The 22,658-nt window shown below is 34.9% G+C and overlaps 1 protein-coding gene across 2 annotated transcripts in view; it reads right to left on the bottom strand.

Moving 5' to 3' along the window:
* The window catches only part of DNAH7 (dynein axonemal heavy chain 7), a 249,121-nt gene that overhangs the window by 66,650 nt on the left and 159,813 nt on the right, over positions 1 to 22,658 (bottom strand). For both annotated transcript variants that reach the window (XM_088022077.1, XM_028121645.2), the window contains exons 46-47: positions 10,490 to 10,644; positions 1,331 to 1,521 (exon numbers count right to left, since the gene is read on the bottom strand). In XM_088022077.1, the coding sequence (XP_087878203.1) occupies positions 1,331 to 1,521; positions 10,490 to 10,644 (346 nt within the window). The remainder of the gene's footprint in view (positions 1 to 1,330; positions 1,522 to 10,489; positions 10,645 to 22,658) is intronic.

Genomic DNA, 22,658 nt, shown 5'->3' with positions numbered 1-22,658 from the left:
ATGTTAATCGTTAACACTCATATAACACTATGTGCTGGCCCTTATTCTAAGCCTTTACACAGATTCATTTATTTAGTCTTCGTACCACTCTATGAGATGGATATTTATAATTCCTGTTTTCTTGACTAGGGAGTGGAGGAAAGAGATTAAATAATTTGGCTAATGTCACACAATTGGCAAATGATAACGTTAGGATTTGAACCAAGGTAGTCTGGCTTCAGAATCCATGTTCTTAATTACTACTAGATACTGCTTCTCCTAATAGACAATACACAATTTTTAGGTGTTTAGATAACATTTATTTTAATTAGATAAAAGTAGTGGCCAAGAAGTTCCATATTTTAACATTGTGTTTTTAAAACTAACCTCAAGGGTTACCCCACTTTCCCGGTCTTCTTGGCTTCTCCAAATATTCAGTCTAAAGTATGTCCCCAATTTTGAGCTCCTGTGTTTTCCTAGTCATAAAAATAGTCACTTAACATACACATTATTTACAATGTAAACCTCTTGAAAGCAGTGACCATGTTTATTCATCTTGGAGGGAATGAATTATGTCATCTTTGTGCATCCTCTACCTCTTCAGAGAGATGCCTACATTAATTTAAATATTTCCAATAAAGGACAGTTTTTGAACTCTCTGGCTAAATCTTGTCTCCATATGTAACTTTCAAAATCTGAATCAACATTTCTTAATGTCCTCTCCTGCTAGCTTCTGTAAATGAAAGTTGTTCCTCCTTCCCTTGCTCATTCCATAAACATTGATCAAGTGCCAACCTTACCGAGTGCTAAGATTTGGGAATAAAAAATGGAATGATCTCCAGGAGCTCAGTCACAGATTAATGTCTCAAGTAATTTTAGACATTGACTAAAACGTTAAACTTTTTTCTTGAAAGGAATTTCTAGTATTTTCAAAGAACCACCGATGAAAATCAGTTCTTTTAAGTAATTATATAAAGTCAGATAGCAGCAACTTTATTCTGAGAAAGAAGAATGGATTTTTGTTAATTCCAATGCCAAGAATTATATTATCATTTATTACAAAGGAGGTAAATATATGTCATCTATTCTTAACAATGAAATTCTAAGAACAATATCAATTACAGAAATTAGATTCTCAAAGTCTTTTCTTCACTGCATAATGAAGGCTCCTTTATTACTTACATGCACACACAAAATAACAATTTGGAAATAATTATAGCAATTTTGGGAAATGCCAAAAAAGGACAAAATATATTTTTCTTAAGAAGACCTGTTCTTCTTATGCCTTAGGAGGAAAATATAGTCACTAATTATAAAATTCAATAAAGAAATATTCACTTTAGATACTGGCCTTTACTGATGTTTCAGGAAAATAATGAGGATTTCTTAGCTTGGTAGTAATATAGAAGCGGAAATCCGGTGCGTATTCAATGGTAGAGTCCCCAAGTCGGATACATGTACTCCCACCCTGCTTAAAGGTCTGTTTTAGTAGAAGAGGTTCCAGAATAGGATCTAGTTCTTCTCCAACATTTTCTAGCAACACTGGAGTAAAATCAGAAAAAGATGCCATGTTATTTTAAATACTAACTGTAAACATTCAACCCTCCAAATTCTTTCAGCTCCTAGATTGCTATTATTCCTGGTTACCTATAAAATTATTTTTGTCCTCTGAGTATAAGGAAATGGTGTCATAAAAAATAATTGGATGCCTGCGGGATGGGTTGAAATGGTGGGTTTATCTGGTCCTTTTGCATCATCCTTCCATACATCTTGGCTATAGTCCTACTCAGGGCTCCCCACCTGGTCTGCCATTCACTATATGTCCAAGTATGATGGCAGAGAGGTATATCCGTCTGAGCCACCAGAGAGTAAGCATTTCAAGTTGTAGTTATTTAAATGGTTATTATAGCTTTAATTATAAAGTAACTCATGCTTATTGTAGAACGTGTGAAATGTAGGAAAGAATAAAAGTGTTAAATAAGGAGGCCGTTAGACCGAGTTGGCTCTAATGCTATGGTGACCTAAGGAAGCAAACCAAAATCTAAGCTTATGAAGGTCTCAAGGTTACACAGTCAAATCAAAATCAAAATCCTAAGGATAACCAAATACAAACAACCAATGAAATTTTAAGCTATTGCCAATCAAATAATTTCTTTTCTTTGCTCCCTATTTGCTCTCTCTCCCCAGCTCTGGAGAGTGGAGCACCCTAACCACTTCCAGTTTGGCAATACCCAATTCCAACTAATTTTTGCTCAAATAAACTCTTAGAATGGTAAGAATTTAGTATGGCTCAGCTTATCTTTTAAATGTTTTACATAATTGACTCATACTCATATATAGCTTGATAGAAAAATGACACAAAACTATGTTTGATAATTAGTTGAATAAACTTTTTGCTTTGGCATTTTTATTAATCTTTTTCTCACACAATTGAGACTAAACAATAGATCTAATTTTGCATCCTAATTATTTTGCTTGATATTATACCATAAATATTCCAATTAAAACTAATAAACATGCTTTTAATTACTGCATAAGAGTCTCATATTATTTTATCTCATTTTTAAAGTCAATCTCTATTATTAGAGAATTGTTTCCTGTTCTCAAAATTATAAATAGCACTGTGTACAAAAACTTTGTGCTTAAGATTTTTTTTTTAAAGATTCTATTTATTTGACAGAGAAAGACACAGCGAAGAGAGGGGACACAAGCAGGGGGAGTGGGAGAGGGAGAAGCAGGTCTCCCGCTAAGCAGGGAGGCTGATGTGGGACTCGATCTCAGGACCCTGGGACTATGACCTGAGCCGAAGGCAGACACTTAACAACTGAGCCACCCAGGCACCCCTTAAGAATATTTTCTTATGACAGCATTCTAGAAGGGGAATCCCTGGATGAAAGATCAGTGACATTGTTAAGGTTCATGATACATTTGCCAAATTAGTCTTACATTTTGGTGTTTGGGGTACTATTGCAGCCAACCTTGAATAATGGTGTTTTGCACAAGTCCTTTGAGGTCCTGGATGTGCAATCTTGATGGGAAAGGGGGAGCTTAGGGCATCCAGATGACAGGTATTTGAACCTCTATTGCCATTAAAGTACAGACATACTCTGCTTCTTCCCAGAGGTTACGCCTGGCTAAATGAATTCCTAAAATTGTCTTGTCAATTTCCTTCACTGCCGAAATCTTAATTAACCAAAGCAGACATGTCAGATGGTTTTAAAATTCATTTTCATTTTCTGCTTGAATAAAATTATTTTTCATACTTAATATGAATGCATTATAATGGATTAAATACATTAATCTATTAGATTGCTTCCATTTTTCTATTGTTAATAATGCTACAGTGAACATCTTTTTGAATAAACCCTTGTGTTCATCTCTGATTACTTAATCAAGCTGGAGTCCTAGAAGTGCAATTAATTTAAAGGCTATTTATATTGCCAAATTACTTTCCTGAATGGCTGTAGAAATTTCAGAGTTGCAGTGAGGACTCTTTTTTTCCCTTTTAAATCTGTTTTTATATAATATTGTACTTATAAATGCCAGGCACCATGTTGACATTTTATTTTCTCATCCTCAAATGTTTTAAAGAACATGGAATATTGTTTTACATATAGGGAAACTGGGGCCAGGCAACGGAACTAAAATTTCAGTTAAATCAGCTAGTAAATGACAAATGGCACTTGAACTGAGCAGGATGGCTTCTTCCACAGCTCCCTTAACAACCATGTGAGACGGCCAGCATTAAATACTGTATTCATGACTTTTACAACTTGAAAGGTAAAAAATAGTTAAAATTTGTATTCAAGGCTTGATGTTTTAGATGTTCTTTGTCTAATTACATTTTTTTCCCTCTGGACATTGTCTATTAGCACACTGGCCCATTCTCCTATTCTGTATGTTATTTACAATTCGGTACAACTCCAAGTAATAAAAAACCCACAGTGATCGTGACATGAAAAAGAAGGATTTTATATTCCATGTAAAGGGAGCCCGAGGTAATCAGTCCAGGTTTGGAAGGACAGTGTGTCTGAACTGTCATAGATCCAAGTTGGGGCCATCTTGCTCCTATACTCTTCTTATTATATGACTTTGATCTTTTTTGGCCAAAATGGCCTTTCAAGTGGCATCTACATTCCAACCATCACAAAGAAAGAAAAAACAGAAAAGGAGAAAACATCCTTTAAGAAGATTTCCTGAGAATCACAAATGGCACTTCCACTGACATCTTGATGGCCAGACTATAGTCACATGATCATATACAATCACAATGGAAGTTAGAAAATTTCTTTCTTAACTATGAATGCAATGTTGCCCACGGAAACACAGGGGCACCAATAGGTATCGGGGAACAAATATCATTCATTGTCATAAAGTGCTAGTTTTAAAACTTTATTTGTATCTTTTAACATTGTTCTAGCAAATAGCTCCTCCCTTGCCCATTTCCTGCTTGTTTTCAAATTTGCTTACACTTCATTTTACATTTTTTCTTACTTGTAGAAATTTTCAAACCTTAGTCACGGGTGCCCAGAAGGCTCAGTTGGTGGAGCACCAGACTGGCTCAGGCGATGATCTCAAGGTTGTGAGATTGAGCCCTGTATCAGGCTCTGCGCTCAGCACTGAGTAGCCTTGGGATTTGGGATTCTTTCCTTCTTCCTCTGCCTCCCTGCCACACTGTCCACTCATGCTATCTCTTTAAAATAAATAATAAAATCTTTTAAAAGTTTTTTCAAGCTTTGTTCAAAAGCAAAAAGAACAGTATACTGAAACTGATACACAAATCATCCAGCTTCAACCCTTGTAAATTTAGTCAATCTTCTTTCATTTCTTCCTCCTTTCACCCTGGATTATTTACAAATAAATCCTAGATATCATAAAACTTCACCTTCATATATTTGACTAAGTACATCTGAAAGGTAAAGACTCTTTTTTAAAAATTGCCACAGCTGGGGTGCCTGGGTGGTTCAGTTGGTTAAACATCCAACTCTTGATTTCCACTCAGGTCATGATCTCAGGGTTGTGAGATCGAGCCCCACGTGGGGCTCCCTGCTCAGCGGGGAGTCCGCTTGAGATTCTCTCCCTCTCCCCCTGCCCCTACCTCTCCCCTTCTCTCTTTCTACCTCTAAAATAAATCTTTAAAAAAATTGCCATAGCTTAAAAAACTATCAATAATTCAAAATTTTATCAAATATATGGCAAGGAATAGGTTTCCACATTGTCTTAAAATATTTTAGTTTTTAAAATTTTATTTTTCAATAGGCTCCACACCCAACATGGAGCTCAAACTCACAACCCTGAGATCAAGAGTCAATGCTCTACCAACTGAGCCAGCCAGGTGTCCATCTTAAAATATTTTGATTATAGTTTGATTGCTTAAATTGGGATACAAATAAATTCCATAAATTATAATTGCTTGATAATCTCTTAAGTTTAATGTTTCTTGGCTTAGCTTATAAATTTTTAGAGTCAAATCTATTAATCTTTTTCTTTTTCAATTGTGTATTCTCTTACAAAGTTCTTTCTCAAAGACAAGTTATTCCCCTATGTTCTTTTAGCATTTATGTCCTCTATTTTTTCTTTCATATTTAATTCTTTAATTCATATAGAACATATTTTGGTGTGAGGTGAGACTCTGACTTAATACATTTTCCCATAAAACCACTTCTTCAACAGCATTTGCTGAATAACCTATAATTTTTCCATTGGTTCATAACACTTACTTTATAATGCATTAAAGGCTTACATGTATTAGAGTTTATTCCAGAACTTATTCCAGTTAATTGCAAACTCACTCTTCTTCTGAATTTTTATTGAATCTTTCATTTCTTTCTTCTAGGTTAACTTCAGCATTATTTCTAAAACATGTATTTCTGAAAGAGTTGACATGTTTATAACATTTAGTTTTCTTATTAGACCAAATGAGATGTCCTACTCAAATCTTCATGTTTTTCTGTGAAGGTTTGTCAATCTTTTACTATGCATTGTTAAAGTCATGCTAAGTTTTTGTTTTATTTTGTTTTGTTTCGTATTCAATGGTTGACTAGAATCACTACACACTCAACGTTTTCTCAGTTGTTATTTTAAAATATTCTTTTTGGAATATAACTACACCATTAAATTCTTTTATCCTAACAGATTTTTAGCTAATTTTCTTCGATTTTCTAGATGAAATACATTATCTACAAATAAAATATTATTTCCTCTTTCCAAATGTTATTGCACTCTCATTGTTTATTTTATTGCACTGAAAAAAGCCTTCCTAATAATGTTAAGCAACAACAGTGATACTAGATACTGATTTCTCATTTTTATTTTTACATGATCAGATTTTTAAAATCTATTAATTTGTTAGAATAAGATATGAACTGGAAATTCTGTTTATGAAATGTTATAACACTAAAATTTTGCTTGATTGCCTCAACTTTTATTAACAGCAATTTTTTGAATAAAATCTCATCTTTATTTTTCCCTAAAAATATACAATTTCAGCTCCTACACCAATTTGCTTCCTATTTTGAAATGGAATTAAGAGTGTCTATATTAATATATATGAGTCTCTTTCAAAGCTAAAATACATATTATAAAACTTAAATATTATAGACTTGATTCTTTTCCCCAAAAGTGAGAATGTATTCCTCACTAACAGAATCAAGTATTACATCTGTTTTCTGTAGCTTCCTGATTTCAAAGAAATCTATTCTCAGAATTGAATATTTACTATATTATAAGCCTCAGTGAAAAATCAAAAGTATTCTAAACTTAAGAAACAGGAAAAAGAACAAAAATCTACAGGTACAGGAATTATCACAGAATGTTATCCTTAATTTAACTAGTTTGACTCCTTTAACTTTTAAGTAGATAAAAATAGGTTTCAAGTTAAAATACAGGAGCAAAAATTAATAAGACAGGCTTTTCTTCATATTTCTATCATCACAGTTAATAATATCCTAGTTTATGTAAAAACCCTTGCTCATTTCCAAACGTCAGCTCATCACAGTACTTGCAAAGCTAGTGGGAAACCAAGATTGGAGACCAAACACATGCTGCTAATATCTTTTGAGGAAGGCAGAGCATCTCACTAAGAACAGTTATCCTTACTAAAAGAAATATAGAGGAAACCCAAGTATTCCTTTCATAGATAATTTTCACTTAGGACACCAATCTGATATCAGGGTTTTTTTTTAAATTATGAATTATCTATATTATTCTATGTTAGACTTCAAATTAATAAAAAATCTTCTGTGTATTATGTTCAACAATGTAGCATATTGCATCTAGAGGAGATTCAACCATTTCAAACTACCTCCTGGGTACCCTCAAAGAGCTTGGAGGTGAGAAGCAAACAGTTACGTACATAATAATAAGGGAAATAGTAGAAATTTGTAAAAACTTCATTATTGGCATTTCATTGGAGAGGTCGAGATGTCACAGGAAAAGTTTTTGAGCTGTATCTTAAAGGATGAACTTAAAAGAATTCACCAAGTGGATGGAAGAAAACCGAAAGTCAAGAGATGTGAAGTGATACCAGGTCACACGTACTCCCGGTTCCTGTGTACCCCATATCCCATGTTCTAACCCTCATCACACATGTAATCTTGGTCTCCCTCTTTAAACCAATAAGCTCCAAAACAGCAGAGACCAAGTCTGTCTTGTTCATGCTATGTTTTCAGTGGCATGTGGTAGGTGAAAAACAAATATTTGAATGAACAAGCAAATGAGTAAATGAGGGAAAAATTAAACCAGAAGTAGTTTTTGCATGTTAGATGCCAGGAGGAAAAGAAAACAAAGTGCTAGGAGATAAAGGGAAGGAAGGCTCAGGTACGACAGATGTTGCTCTTAAGGCAAAGATTATTTTTCAGAGAGTTAATGAAAAGTTATTCAGAGATTTTCTATACAAGTTGATGTCTTTTTTAAATTTTGTCTTACTTTTCCAGCTTTAGTGGGGTATAAACAAATTGATTTATCAGCAATATTTATATGATTAATATTCTATGCACACCTTATTCACTGATGTAGCTAATATAAATGTATCTTTATTTTCTAGAACATGGCTTTTAAACTTTTTTTGCAAAGCAGTAGGATACTTTTTTTTCCAAAGAGGATATTATCTTAAAACTTAATATAAACAAAGAAAAGGGAGGTCTGCTCTGGCTGAAGCAGAGGCAGGTGGATGAAGGGGGAGAAAAGCTCTGCCTTCTCTACTCAGGCTGCCAGCAAGGGATGACGCATCAAAAGCCACTGTTCTTGAATAGACCAATATCTAACATAACTTTTAAACAGAAGTCTTTAACTGCTTATGTTTTAAAACTGTACCAGTAACCAATTCTTCTACTTGAAGTTCCGATATAAAAATAGTTATAAAAATCTGCCATCAGTTATTCTTTCTATAATGGATTTAAAATTTTCACTTTTCTCTGATGACTAATATTAGAAGATACTGTAAATAATTACTATCCATTTTTAAAGTAGTTCATTCCCCCAAAGTAGGTTAAAGCAACTGTGAGTGGCCCAGTAGGCACTGGACAAAGGCAGAAGACTTGGGGACTAGTTTCGGCACTCCCCTTAAATGGGGATACAATCTTGGTTAAGCCATGTAACTAACATTCTCTAGCACCTCACTTACTTTGTTGATAAAACAAGTGGTTGGAATTACTATTGGATTTCATATTTTTATGGGCACAACTCCAAGTAAGAAACACATTTTAAATTTTGATCAAGCATATACATATATATACAGATAAAACTTCAAAAATTTCATGAACTAATGCTTACCTTGACTCCATGCTATGCAGCCTAATATATTCTATTCCTTTCTCCTGCGTTTCATTGAAAAATGCTGGTCATGACCCACTAAAAGTCGATTTTCTCTCCCACAGTTTGGAAACCACTAGACTCTTTGTCTCCATGGCCCTTTCTTTTCTAAAATGATGGAACACTAACATCAAGATCCATGACTGAGATTGTAGAATCTCAGAATGTCAGGCATGTGGTAGATGCTAAATGATTGGGATTATTTTTGTTTGTTTGTTTGTTTGTTTTTTTACCGTATCAAGGAAATTTGACTAAGTGAAATCAGGTAATTTTAATTAAAGTATTTAAGGTGCCAATTCTTTCAAGAAACATTCCCTATTTAATTCTCATAAACATCTGTGCCTTTTTTATTATGCTAATATAATTAAATATAACACTAATATAATTAAAAGAGAATACGTGTACACCACATAGTAAATCTCCAACTAAGAAACAACATACATCGAATTTATCAGACACTACCGTAAGTACCCAAAGCGCAGTAACTCATTTCCTCCTGATACTATCTGGTCAAAGTACAGATGGGGAAACTGAGTCTCAGATCACTGAACTAAACAATGAGTAGCAGAGGCAGGTACTCTAATTCCGGGGCTAGTGCACCTACCCATAACAGCATAGTGGTTCTAACAAGAGTTAGTGACGTGTGTCCACTTTCTATGTATATTAGTTAGTTATACTATTATACTAGGCATATTGTCTATACATACTATACTATACATATTGTCTGATGCTAGTAAACAAGCAAGATATTTGATAGTAGAGATGTTTGCCCTTTCTCCCGACACCTTTATCACTATACTCTAATACCAGCTGGATGAACGAAATACCATTTGCTTGTGTGTCGTGTGTCCATATACACAAACACAGATTTTGTAGGTAGGTTTAGTTTTTTCATTTCATGTGCACCCTAACCAAACCTAAAATTTATAATATTTTAAAGATTAGCTCATTATTAATATGCAAAAATAAAATGTCCATAAGACTACCTGATACATTTGTTGTAATTCTTCCAAGCAGTACTAACTCTAGTAGCAACTGAGATTTGCCAAACTCATTGTAGGGATAAATATGTGGTAGTTTCATAATGTTTACATTTATTTATTTGGTCAAGTAAATAGTCAAAATTTGATAGGTAACATAGATTTAAAATGTGACAACCCCGATTTACTCAAATCATACATATTTTGTTTTGACAAATGTGACATGTGCATGGGGCTTTACTGAAAAATCCTTGTCATGTTTCTAATCTCTCCACTGTGGCAGATAATAGTCAGCGTGCAAAATGTGCATTCACTTCTCTGCCACTTTGGTAGGACAATCTAAGGAAGAATAAATACGTAATAGGACTAATGTTGTGTTTAAATACTTCTGGCATATCAAGTGGCCTTTTTCATTGCAGAAGTTGGAGTTATAACAAGCACTAAAGAATGGCAAAGCACAGATAACAATGAAAACAGTTACATTAGAGGATGCATCACAAGTGAATTTTGGGACAAACAACCTGACTGGCGAGAACAATAATCTCTCAAGTTCCTGATTAATTATCAATAAGTAATGAAAGACATAACAAAGTCATTATTTATTGAAGATGAGTCTGACACAAATATCTTTTTAAAAAAGAAAAAACCTACATCCTTTTGGGTTAACTGTGCCCTCCCCAGGCAGTTCTGTAACGTATACTTATTATTCACATACTTACCAGGGGTACCAAACTGGATGCAATTTTCCAGAGTCCTGACATAGTCAGGATCATTTAATTTAATCAGATGAAGACTATTGGTTTTTTCCATGTTCTTGATCCATTTATTAGCCTGGCCTTGAGGATCTATCATCAGAGGCCACCTTCTTGCATTCCTGGAAGGGGAAAGAAAGACAATGCTGGCCCAGTCATGATTTGTCTTTAGGCTACTTAATCATGCACACATCTCTTTCTTATAGTTTATACTTTACAGTAATATTTTACTTTTTAACTTATTGTAAGAAACTATGATCTTATAGCAGAGACATTTAGATTGAGCAGGCTATGAAAATGACAACTCTAAAAAAATCACCTGGCAAACACAAGTTTTTTTACTTCTTTTGGAAAATTACAATTCTATAAAGGTTAAATTACATTTTTGAAAAAAAAATTGCTCCTCTTGCTAGTTAATTCAATTAATTAACCATCAAGAATACTGCAAATCAGGAAACTCCAGTTCTTCACTAGGCCCTGACCTTCATTAATTACTCCTGTGACCCTGAACAAATCACCTCCATTTCTTGGCTTTGATTTGCTATTATTTGTACTAGAGGGAAAGAGAAAGGATTGAGACATCATCTCTCTCCTTTTGAAATCTAGACCATTAAAGATATAATGGTTTTAAAAGAAAAAAAGGGCAAAAAGCCTGATTTTAATCATCTTACCTTCTTGGACCCTAAAGTGTTAACACAACTGCTGATCCAGGATTTGTTTCAAACACTTGTATATATAATGTCATATTTGTAGTTCATTACATATTTGTGAGCTTCCTACAGACAGAAATATATTCTCTGAAAGTCAGTTTTTGCACTCTGGGGGAGCTCATACTTCCTGCTATATTGTCACCTCCCTCTTTTATAAGGACAAGAGCAGTAAACCATGAGGCAGCCAGCTTATCTTCCAGGGTGCTGTGGGGTCACACAGAGTTAGCCAAGATCTGCCATCGTCAAATGGTATCCGACCATCTAGCTCTCTGCATTGTGTGAAATGGAATCACCATTAAGATTACCGTTTTTTTCTCTTGGAAGTTTCAGTAAACACAAGCCATAATTTTGGCCACGTTCCTACAGATACTGTCATAGTCTTCAAAAGTGAGCCCAGAAAAAGTACACAGATTGTTAGAAGAGCAAAAGGAGAAAATAAAAGGTGACTGGGGCAAAAATAAAACAAAACAATGTGGGGCTAGAAAGGGTAATTGATTCGATTTCATCTCATTATAATATGAATTTAGAATTTTATTAAATAATCTGTCCCAAATGGAAGTAATCATGCTAAAGCATTTAAGTTAGAATCTAGCATAAAACACATAGCTTATATTATAAAGAAGATAGTCTAGTCCTCCAATATTAGCACTGTACGATGTAATAGTCAGCTTGAAATTGAATGACTCCCTCTTCTTTCTGTTGTTTCCACAATTTTTAACCATGATACTCATGTTCACACTGTTCCTTTGTCCAAAATACACTTCTTCTTCATTCTTTCATGTTCAAGTCCTACTCATGTTTCTAGGTCAGCTCAAATGATATGCAATACACAAAGTACCCCAGATTGTCTTAACAGAAATTTATTTTCCCACAGTTCTAAAGGCTGGAAGTCCAAGATCAAGGTGCTGGCAGGTTTGGTTTCTTTAGAGGCCTTTCTTCTTGGCCTGCAGACAACATAGCTCTCTTGCTGTATCCTCATGTGGGCCTTTCCTCTGTGCATGCATTCCTGGTATCTCTGAATATAAGGACACCAGTCCTATTGAATTAGAGCTCCACACTTATGACCTCACTTATCCTTAATTACCTCCTTAAAGGCCCTCTCTCCAGACAGTCACACTACTATAGTCAACATATGAATTGGGAGGGTGGACAATTCAGTCCACACCATAATGTTAATTATATTTAGTAAGAAATGAGACCAAAAGAGTAGTGTAATATCTTAAATGTAATCAACTAATAAAAAGAGAACCATATCCATAAGAAACTAAAGGGAGAAGGAAAATTAGAAAGTAAAACTTATAAATATGTAAGTTTCATTCTGTCACATTTTAGAAATATTTTTAAGTTGGGAGGATTATGTGTATTAGCATTTTTGCTTCCCTAAAGAAACTGAATTACTCACTCTTCCTTCTGTTGCTTCCATAATTTTTAACCACAATACCCATGTTGACAATACTTTTGTCCCAAATGCACTTCTCATCCCTTCGTGTTCAAGTCCTACTAACGTTTCAGGGTCAGCTCAAATGTTATGCAATACACAAACCCATCTTTGTCTCTTTTCTCTCACAACCTCTTTAGCAGTTCATCCATATTACATTAATGGCACTCTGAATAAATGATCATATTCTGTTATGGTAATTTTAGAATTTGTTAATGGCATCATTCATCTAAATTGGATATTCTTTGAGGGAAAGGTCCACTGTGATTCTTCTTTATCCTTTTTCCCTAGATCAAATAAAGTGTGATAACCTACTGGAAGGTAAACAACAAAAAGCATCTGGCAAACATCATACAGGTTAACAGATTCTTTTTTTTTTTTTTAAGATGTATTTATTTATTTGAGAGAGAGAGAATGAGAGAGAGAGAGTACATGAGAGGGGGGAGGGTCAGAGGGAGAAGCAGGCTCCCTTACTGAGCAGGGAGCCCGATGTGGGACTCGATCCCGGGACTCCGGGATCATGACCTGAGCCGAAGGCAGTCGCTTAACCAACTGAGCCACCCAGGCGCCCCAGGTTAACAGATTCTTAAAGCAGGCATTTTCTAAGTGGTCATCCCTGCATGGGGAATACCAGTCCAAAGAACACCATCTCAAATTTGGAGGAAAGGATTCTGGTGCTGACCAACCTGGGCTAAGTCTGCCAGAGCCTTTCTCTTCGACTGATTATAATGATATTATCCATTAAAATGGATAAAATACAAAATTTTACTTACAGATTCTAAAAACTAAATAATAAAAAGTGAATGGGAAGAAAGTTAAAACTTGAGGAATGACCAATAAAGGGGCAGTACGTTTCTTGTGTGTTTGTTGTCGTTGTTGTTTTTTCCCTTCTATCTTCTGGCATTGGTTGAAAAACAGGCCTAATGTAGCAAAAATTCAAACTAGAAGACAGAAAATGATAATGTGTGAGCTCGAGAGGGTGGGGCAGCCACAGAACTGTAATCCCACATAGAAGTAGGGATAGCGCAGGCACTACACTGAGAGAAAACCAATCGCTGTGGATAACAGAGCTGGGCAAAGGGGCCTGTGCTGTGCATGGTGTGTAACCATAATCTTAGTCTGCTCCTCAGGCTGTTCCAACAAACGACCAGAGACTGGGTAGCTTAAATAACAGACATTTTTCACAGTTCTGGAGGCTGGGAAGCCCAGGAATCAAGGTCCCAGTCCAGTGATCTGGTTTGCAGATGGCAGTCTTCTCACCACCTCCTCATATGGCAAACAGCAGAGTGATCATCCCTCTGTGTCTCTTAAGGGCACTACCCCCGTTCAAGACTCCACCCTCATGTCCCAATAACCTTCCAAGACTGCAACTCCAAATGCCATCACAATGGTGACTTGGGCTCAACATATCAATTTGGTGGACACAAAGATTTAGTCCAAAGAAGGAGGAACCCCAGTATTTTCCTTTTTTCCTCTTGCCACTTTGCCCCAAGTATGGACACATGTCATACAAAAGTGTGGGAAGCTGAAACTCTGAGGGAATGCCATCATTTTGGACAGAAAAATACAGAAAAAGGGGTCCCTGGCATATGGAAAGTAAGGGAGAAATTCTGGAGGAGACAGACCCAAAGAAAGGATTCCCTAATTCAGACACAAGTTCTGAGCTCACCAGCAAGCTGTACATGTGTAAAACACATCCAAAGAAGCATACCAAAGGCTTTGGGCTATGATATATACCCAATTCCCATACTAACCCCTGAGTAATGCATGCTGAGAAGTGTATCTAGACAGCATAGCAAAGGCTTTTAATTATGACCTGACACTGGAAACATCACCCACAGAAGAAAAGCAACTGAACCTAACCAAGTTGATTGACTACTGAAAGAAAAATTAGTCTTATCCAGAAGATTTTAATAGGAAACAGAATTTCATTCAAAAGGTCCAGGGTGCATCAGAAAGGGTGAATACCCACCATTTGCAAGAACATGGATGGAACTGGAGGGGATTGTGCTAAGTGAAATAAGTCAAGCAGAGAAAGACAATTATCAAGTGGTTTCACTCATATGTGGAACATAAGGAATAGAGTGGAGGACCACAGGGGAAGGGAGGAAAAACTGAATGGGAAGAAATCAGAGGGAGACAAACCATGAGAGACTCTGGACTCCGGGAAAGAAACTGAGGGTTTCTTTGGGGGTGGGGGGAATGGGGTAACTGGGTTATGGGTATTAAGGAGGGCATGTGTTTTGATGAGCACTGGGTTTTATACGCAACTAATGAATCGTTGAACACTACATCAAAAACTAATGATGTACTATACGTTACTGAATATTAAAAAACAAAAAAGTTCCAGGGTGTAATCCAAAATTACCTGACATACAAAGAGCCAGAATAGGACTAATTCTCAAAGAAAAAGCAAGATGCTGGAATTATCAGGAAAAAAAAAAAAAAAAAAACTTCAAAGCAGTTATTATAAGCATCCTCCACAAGGTAAAGGTGAACATTAAATAAATAAATAAATAAATGATCGGGGCACCTGAGTGGCTCAGTTGGTTAAGCATCGGACTCTTGATTTCTGCTCAGGTCATGATCTCGTGGGCCATGAGACTGAGCCTTGCGGCAGGCTCCGTGCTAAGTGGGAAGTCTGCTTGAGATTATTTCTCCCTCTCTCTCTGCCTCTCCCCTGGGTTGAGCTCTCTCTCTAAATAAATAAAATCTTTAAAAATAGATAAATGGAAAGAGGTGTTTGTAGCAGAGAAACAGAAAAAATAAAAAGAACTAAAAGAAAATTTTAGAGCTGAAGAATATCTGAAATAAGAATTCCAGTATAAGGATTTGATTGCAGAAAGGAGATGACAGAGGAAAGTCAGTGATCTAAAAGACAGATGCACACAAATAATCCAATTTGAACACTTAAAGAGGAAAAAAAAACAGATAAAACAAACAGAGCCTCCAAGACCTGTGAGAAAATATTAAGAGATTTATTCATGTGATGGGGGTCCCAGGAGAGGAGAAAGAGATTAATACAGAAAACATATTTGAAAAAAATAATGACTGAAACTTTCTCAAATTCAGTGAAACACATAAATTTACAGTTTCACAAAGCTGAGCAATCCTCAATAAAGGAGAAACTAAGAAACAAAAACAAAAATAAAATACAAAAATGCACACACCCCCAGATACATTAAAACTGCTAAAAACCAAGGATTTGAAAGAATATTTTTGAAAGCAGCCAGAGAAAAGTGATATATTACATATAGATGACAATTATTCAAATGACTGCAGATTTCACCTCAGAAATCATAGAGCCAGAACACAGTAGAACATTCTTAGTAGAATGAAAAGAACTGTCAACACAGAACTCTATATCTAAATAAATATCTAAAAATATCCCTCAAGAATAAAGGCAAAATAAAGACATTCTCGGATCAAGGAAACTAAGAAAATTCTTTGCCAGCAGATTTACTCTAAACAAATTCTAAAGTTCTTCACTCTGAAGGAAAATGATACCACAATAAATTTTAGAAAGAAAAAAAGAGCAATGAATTGCTAAATATCATAGACTGTTTTTCTCCTCTTAATTTCTTTAAAATATGTATAAATATTTGAGACAATAAACATTAAGTTGGGGAGAGCTTTAAAGTATACAGATGTAATACATATGACTACTGTAACATAATCAAGGGAGGGTAAAGAAGACCTACATGGTTGCAAGCCTTCTATATTTTAATTGAAGTGGTAAAATATTATCTCTAAGTAGATAGAAAAATTTGTACTAAAAAATAATGCAAAGCATTATAGTGAAAATGGAATACTAAAAATTGTGGGTTATTCAAATAATCCAATAGAATGAGAAACAGAGCAACAAAAATTAGAGGTAAAAACAGAAAAGGAAAATAATAAAATGGTAGATCCAAATACAATTATACCAACCACATTAAGTATAAAGTTGTTTAAACATACTAATGGAGAGAGATTATCAGTTTGGAAAAATATAACCTCTAACTGTATGCTGTCTACAAGATATAGATACCTTAAATATAGTAATATATTTATATTAAATAAAATCATGGTGAAAGATACACCATGCAAACACTAATCAAAAAAAGCTGAATTGTATATAGACTTCAGAAGAAGAAAAATTATCAGGGATAAAGAGAGACATTACATAATAATAAAAGGGTCAATTTACCATGAAGACATAATAATCCTACATGCCTATGCATCTAACAACAGAGCTCCAAAACACACGAGGCCAAAACTAATAGAACTGAAGGGACAATAAGTAGACAGCAAATTAGCAAGGATATGGAAGATGTGAACAGCACTATCACACAACTCAACTGACATTTAAAGAACCCACTACCCAATAATAGCAAAATACATATTTTTTCAAGTATATAAGGAACATTCACAAAGACAGACCATATTTATACCATAAAACAAACTTTAACACATTTTTTAAAAGATTTTATTTATTTATTTGACAGAGAGAGACACAGCGAGAGAGGGAACACAAGCAGGGGGAGTGGGAGAGGGAGAAGCAGGCTTCCCGCGGAGCAGGGAGCCCGATGCAGGGCTCGATCCCAGGACCCTGGGATCATGACCTGAGCCGAAGGCAGACGCTTAATGACTGAGCCACCCAGGCGCCCCAAATTTTAACACATTTAAAAGAACTGGAATCATACAATGTATATTCTCTGAATATAATGGAATTAAGTTACAAATTAAAAAATAGCAGAAGATACCTTAAAATGTATCAAATATTTGGAAATTAATGTATTTTTAAAAGACCTATAAATTAAAGAGGAAGTCTCTGAGAAATAAGAGCATATTTTAAAGGAAATGAAAATACAACATATCAAAATTTGTGCTATGCAGCTAAAGCAGTGCTTAGTGGGAAATGTACAGCAGTAAATGCATAGATTAGAAAAGAAGGAAGATCTAAAATCGGTAACTTAAGCTTTCACCTCAGGAAACCACAGAAAGAAGAGTAGTTTAGGCCAAAAACAAGCATAAGGAAAGAACAAATATTAAAGCAGAAGTCAATAAAATGGAAAACCAAAAAGATGGAGAAAAACAATGAAATGAAAGCCTTATTCTTAGATAGGATCAGGAAAAATTATCAAACTCTAGCTAGACTGATCAAGATAAGCAAAGAAAATGCTAATTACTGATATCAGGAATGATAAAGAAGATTATCATTATAGATCCTGCAGAGATTAAAAGGATGGCAAGGGAATACTACAAACAACTCTATGCCCACAAATTTGACAATTTAGTTGAAATGGACCAATTTCTTGAAAGATAGAAACTACCAAATCTCACTTAATAATAGATAACTTAAATTTTCTTTAACCATTAAGATAACTTCAACTCTTTTAAATTTGGAATCATAGATAACATCTCCCAACAAAGAAAGTTCCAGGCACAAATAGTTTCTTTGGTTATTTCTGCAAAACATTTAAGGAAGAGATAATACTACATAATCTCTTCCAGAAAATAGAATGGGAGAGAACACTTTCCAATTTGTTTTATGAGGCCAGCATTACCTTGATAATGAAACTGTATAGACATTTTAAAAAAAAGAAAGCACATACCAATATCCCTCATAAACAGAAAAATCAACGAAGTACCAGCAAATTGAATCAGAAATATATAAAAAGGAGAATACATGAAGACCAGGTAGGGTTTATCCTGGAAAAGCAAGGCTAGTCAAACATTCAAAAAATCAATCAGTACAGTTCACCATATTAATAAACTAAACTTAAAAAAATATATCTCAATAGACACAAAACAAGCACTTGACAAAATTTAACATGTATTAAAGATAAAAATCCTCAGCAAACTAGGAACAGAGGGAATTTCCTTTACCTGATAAAAGGGATGTACAAAAAATCCTACAGCTGATACTGTATGTCTTAGTGAAAGGCTAATTTGTTTCCCCTAAGATTAGGAAAAGGCAACAATGTACAATTTCATCTCCCCTATTATATTAGCCAGTGTAAATTATATTTGTATAACAAGTATTCTTACACTAGCCAATAAAAAAGTCCTTGACAGTACCATAAGCCAAGAAAAAAAATTAAGAGGCATAATATTAGAAATTAAGAAATGAAAGTGCCTCTATTTGCAGTTTGTCTCTGTATAATATCCTAATGAATCTATATAAAACATCCTAGAACTAATAAATGAATTTATCAAGGTCACAAAGTACATGGTCAATATTCAAAAATCAATTGCTTTTCTAATACCAGCAATGAACAACTGAATAAACTTTTTTAAAGTACCATTTACAATAGCACACAAAAATTAAGAAGTACTGGATATAAATCTAACAATGAAATACTGATGAAAGAAATCAAAGGATATCTAAAAAAAACCAGAAACATGATAAAAAGTGTCTGCACAATGAAAGAAACAATCAACAAAACTAAAAGAAAGCCTGTGGAATGGGAGAAGGTATTGCAAATGACATCAGATAAAGGGTTAGGATCCAAAATCTATAAAGAATTTATTAAACTCAACACCCAAAAAACAAATAATCCAGTTCAGAAATGGGCAGAAGACATGAATAGACATTTTCCAAAGAAGATATCCAGATGGCTAACAGTCACATGAAAAGATGCCTAACATCACTCATCAAATCAAAACCATGATGAGATACCACCTCACACATGTCAGAATGGCTAAAATTAACACAAGAAACAGATGTTGGTGAGAATACAGAGAAAGGGGAACCCTCTTACACTGTTGGTGGGAAAGCAAACTGGTGCAGCCACTGTGGAAAACAGTATGGAGTTTCCTCAAAAAGGTAAAAATAGAACCACCTTACAATCCAGCAATTGCACTATTAGGTATTTACCCAAAGGATACAAAGATACAGATTCAAAAGGGTACCTGCATCCTGATATCTATAGCAGCATTATCAACTAAAGCTAAATTATGGAAAGGGCCCAAATGTCCATAGACTGATGAATGGATAAAGAGGTGGTGTGTATATATACAATGGAATACTACTCAGCCGTCAAAAACAATGAAATCTTGCCATTTACAATGATGTGGATGGGGCTAGAATATATTATGCTAAGTGAAATAAAGCAGAGAAAGAAAATATCATATGTGGAATTTAAGAAACAAAACAGATGAACATATGGGAAGGGAGGAAAAAAAGAGAGAGAAGGAAACAAACCATAAGAAACTCATTTTTTTTTATATTTTGTTTATTTATTTGACAGAGAGAGACAGCAAGAGAGGGAACACAGGAAGGGGAGCGGGAAAGGGAGAAGCAGGCTTCCCACTGAGCAGGGAGCCCAACGTGGGGCTTGATTCCAGGACCCTGAGATCATGACCTGAGCCAAAGGTAGATGCTTAATGACTGAGCCACCCAGGCGCCCCACCATAAGAAACTCTTAATGATAGAGAACAAACTGAGGATTGCTGGAAGGGAGGTTGGTGGGGGATAGGCTTGGGTGATGGGTATTAGGAGGGCATTTGTTATGATGAGCACTGGGTGTTATATGTAAGTGATGAGTCAGTAAACTCTATTCCTGAAACCAGTACTACACTATATGTTAACTAGAATTTAAATAAAAATTTGAAAAAAAAAAAGAAAAATTTTAAAAACAGGGATATATTGTGTTTTCTTTAGAAGACTTATTGTAATTTTTTCTCAAATTGATGTATAGATTCAATGCAGTTCCAATCAAAATTCCACCAACGATCTTTTGTAGATATTTAAAAACTGATTCCAAAATTTATAATGAGAGGTAAAAAATAGACACAATTTTGAAAAAAAAAGCAAAGTTGGAAGACATAATCTAACTTCAAGACCTAATATAAAGCTATACTAATCAAGGCAATGCAGTTTTTGCATCAAACCAGAAAAGTAGATCAATAGAACAGAATAGACAATCCAGAAATAGACCTACATATATGTGGATAACGGACTTTCAACAAAGATGTAGAAACAATTCAATGGAGAAAGTAATGTGGGGTTTTTTCTTTGTTTGTTTTGTTTTTAAGATTTTATTTATTTGACAGAGAGAGAGAGAGCATGAGCAGGGGGAGCAGCAGAGGGAGAGGAAGAAGCAGGCTCCCCGCCAATTGGGGGGATACCAATGTGGGGCTCGATCCCAGGACCCTGGGATCATGACCTGAGCCGAAGGCAGCAGCTTAACCAACTGAGCCACCCAGGTGCCCCCAGAAAAAGTAATGTTTTAAAAAATGTTGTGCTGGAACAATTGTGTGTGTGTGTGTGTGTGTGTGTGTGTGTGTGTGTATTTACACAGTACTCTCTCTATATCTATATATTTACTATATATATTTACTATTTATATATATATATTTACACAAGTACTATCTTGGTATATTTATACAGACAGAGATGCTGTTCCATATCCAGTTAACAATTATATGAAACTTATTTTCCCCAAACAACACCCCCAATATAACATATCTTTTTGATTCAAAAGCAGGACAATGTTGTGACTTCAGCTGTTTTTTCTTCTAAAGCAAATTTTGCTTTATTTTTAAGATTTATTTATTTATGAGAGCACACACAACGCGTGCACACACACGAGCTGGGAGAGAGGGTGAGGGGGAGGGAGAGGAAGAGGGAAAGAATCCAGCAGACTCTGCACTGAGCACGGAGCCCAGTGTAGGGCTTGATCTCACCACCCATGAGATCACACATGACCTGAGCTGAAACCAAGAGTCCAACACTCAACTGACTCAGCCACCCAGCAGCCCCTTAAAGCAAATTTTGCTTTTAAAGATTAGGGCTTCTATAGCATAACATATCAAATGAATAAAATCTCAAAGGAGACATTCTTCAGGGAAATAGAGAAGAATGTACTGGGGTTTTAATAACAATTATTGTGGAGAGCTATATGCAACACATATTGGTTTAAACAGCTTCACTCTTTGGATGAATATAAATCCTGAATTTGAAATGAACAAGCACCGTATTTCTGTTTACTTCCTCTCCATTATTTTGCTTTATTTTTTGACAAGACAACATCTTTCTCCACACAATTTTCTTACTTCCTCCACCCAACATTCTTGAACCTAGAAATGCTTTAAAATCTGGTTCCCAAATGAAAACTGATTTTTTATAGACTCAGCATTCCAAGTTTAATACTGTTTGTTCTTTTGTGATTATCTAGAGAGGATTATTATTTGGTGCTCTTTGGGACTTTTGCAAAATACAGACTTCTAACAGTGATAGTACATGTTCAGGATAATCTGCATGGAAGGACACAGAATTTAAATATATAACAGAGGTGTATCTCAAAGAGTTTTGCTATATTCCTTTTTACACACATACATAAAAATAGATAAAAACAGACAATGAAAGGTGGGTGCTCCTCTCAGTTATTACTGCTACTGAAATAAACCTAGTTTGTCTGACTCCTTTAGAAAGGAAAACTAAAAGACATTTTTAAAAAACAGAGTTGTATTAGATATATAGGTCTGATTTACCAAGTGGTGAAACAATCTTAATACTATTTCCCTGTGAAATGTTCAGATACAATCCAATTACATTTAATGTTATCACTAGCCCTTGAAATTCTGATTAGCCAAGGACCTTCAGGTGTCAACAGCTCCAAAAGTTAATTATGTTCCAACTTATCTAAATTTTATAGATTCTTCCCATTTTCCTAAATAATCAACTCTTCAGTCAGCTGAGATAGTACGTAAAAAGCACTTAGCACAGGATTAGGTCTTTAGTTAAGTGCTCAGTATTAGGTATTATCATTATCAAGCAAATATCTCTGGGGAATGGAAGAACACACTAGGCAAGTAAATAAGATACTTATCTGATACTTCAAAATGATCACCTTAAACCTATTTACCGAAACCTCTCAGTATAAGATTACCAAAAGACAAAATAAGCCAAGAATGAAAAATGTTACTATTTCTTTCTTAGTAAAGTTGCCACCATAACTTTCTGCTAATATTTCAACATTTTTACAAACAATGTAAGGGA

Source organism: Eumetopias jubatus, unplaced genomic scaffold, assembly GCF_037043125.1.
Source record: "Eumetopias jubatus isolate StellerSeaLion01/CBP00866 unplaced genomic scaffold, mEumJub1_p1.0 scaffold_3, whole genome shotgun sequence".
NCBI lineage: Eukaryota > Metazoa > Chordata > Mammalia > Carnivora > Otariidae > Eumetopias > Eumetopias jubatus.
Note: the sequence above shows the minus strand (reverse complement) of the source record. Positions and strands in the feature narration are given on the sequence as shown.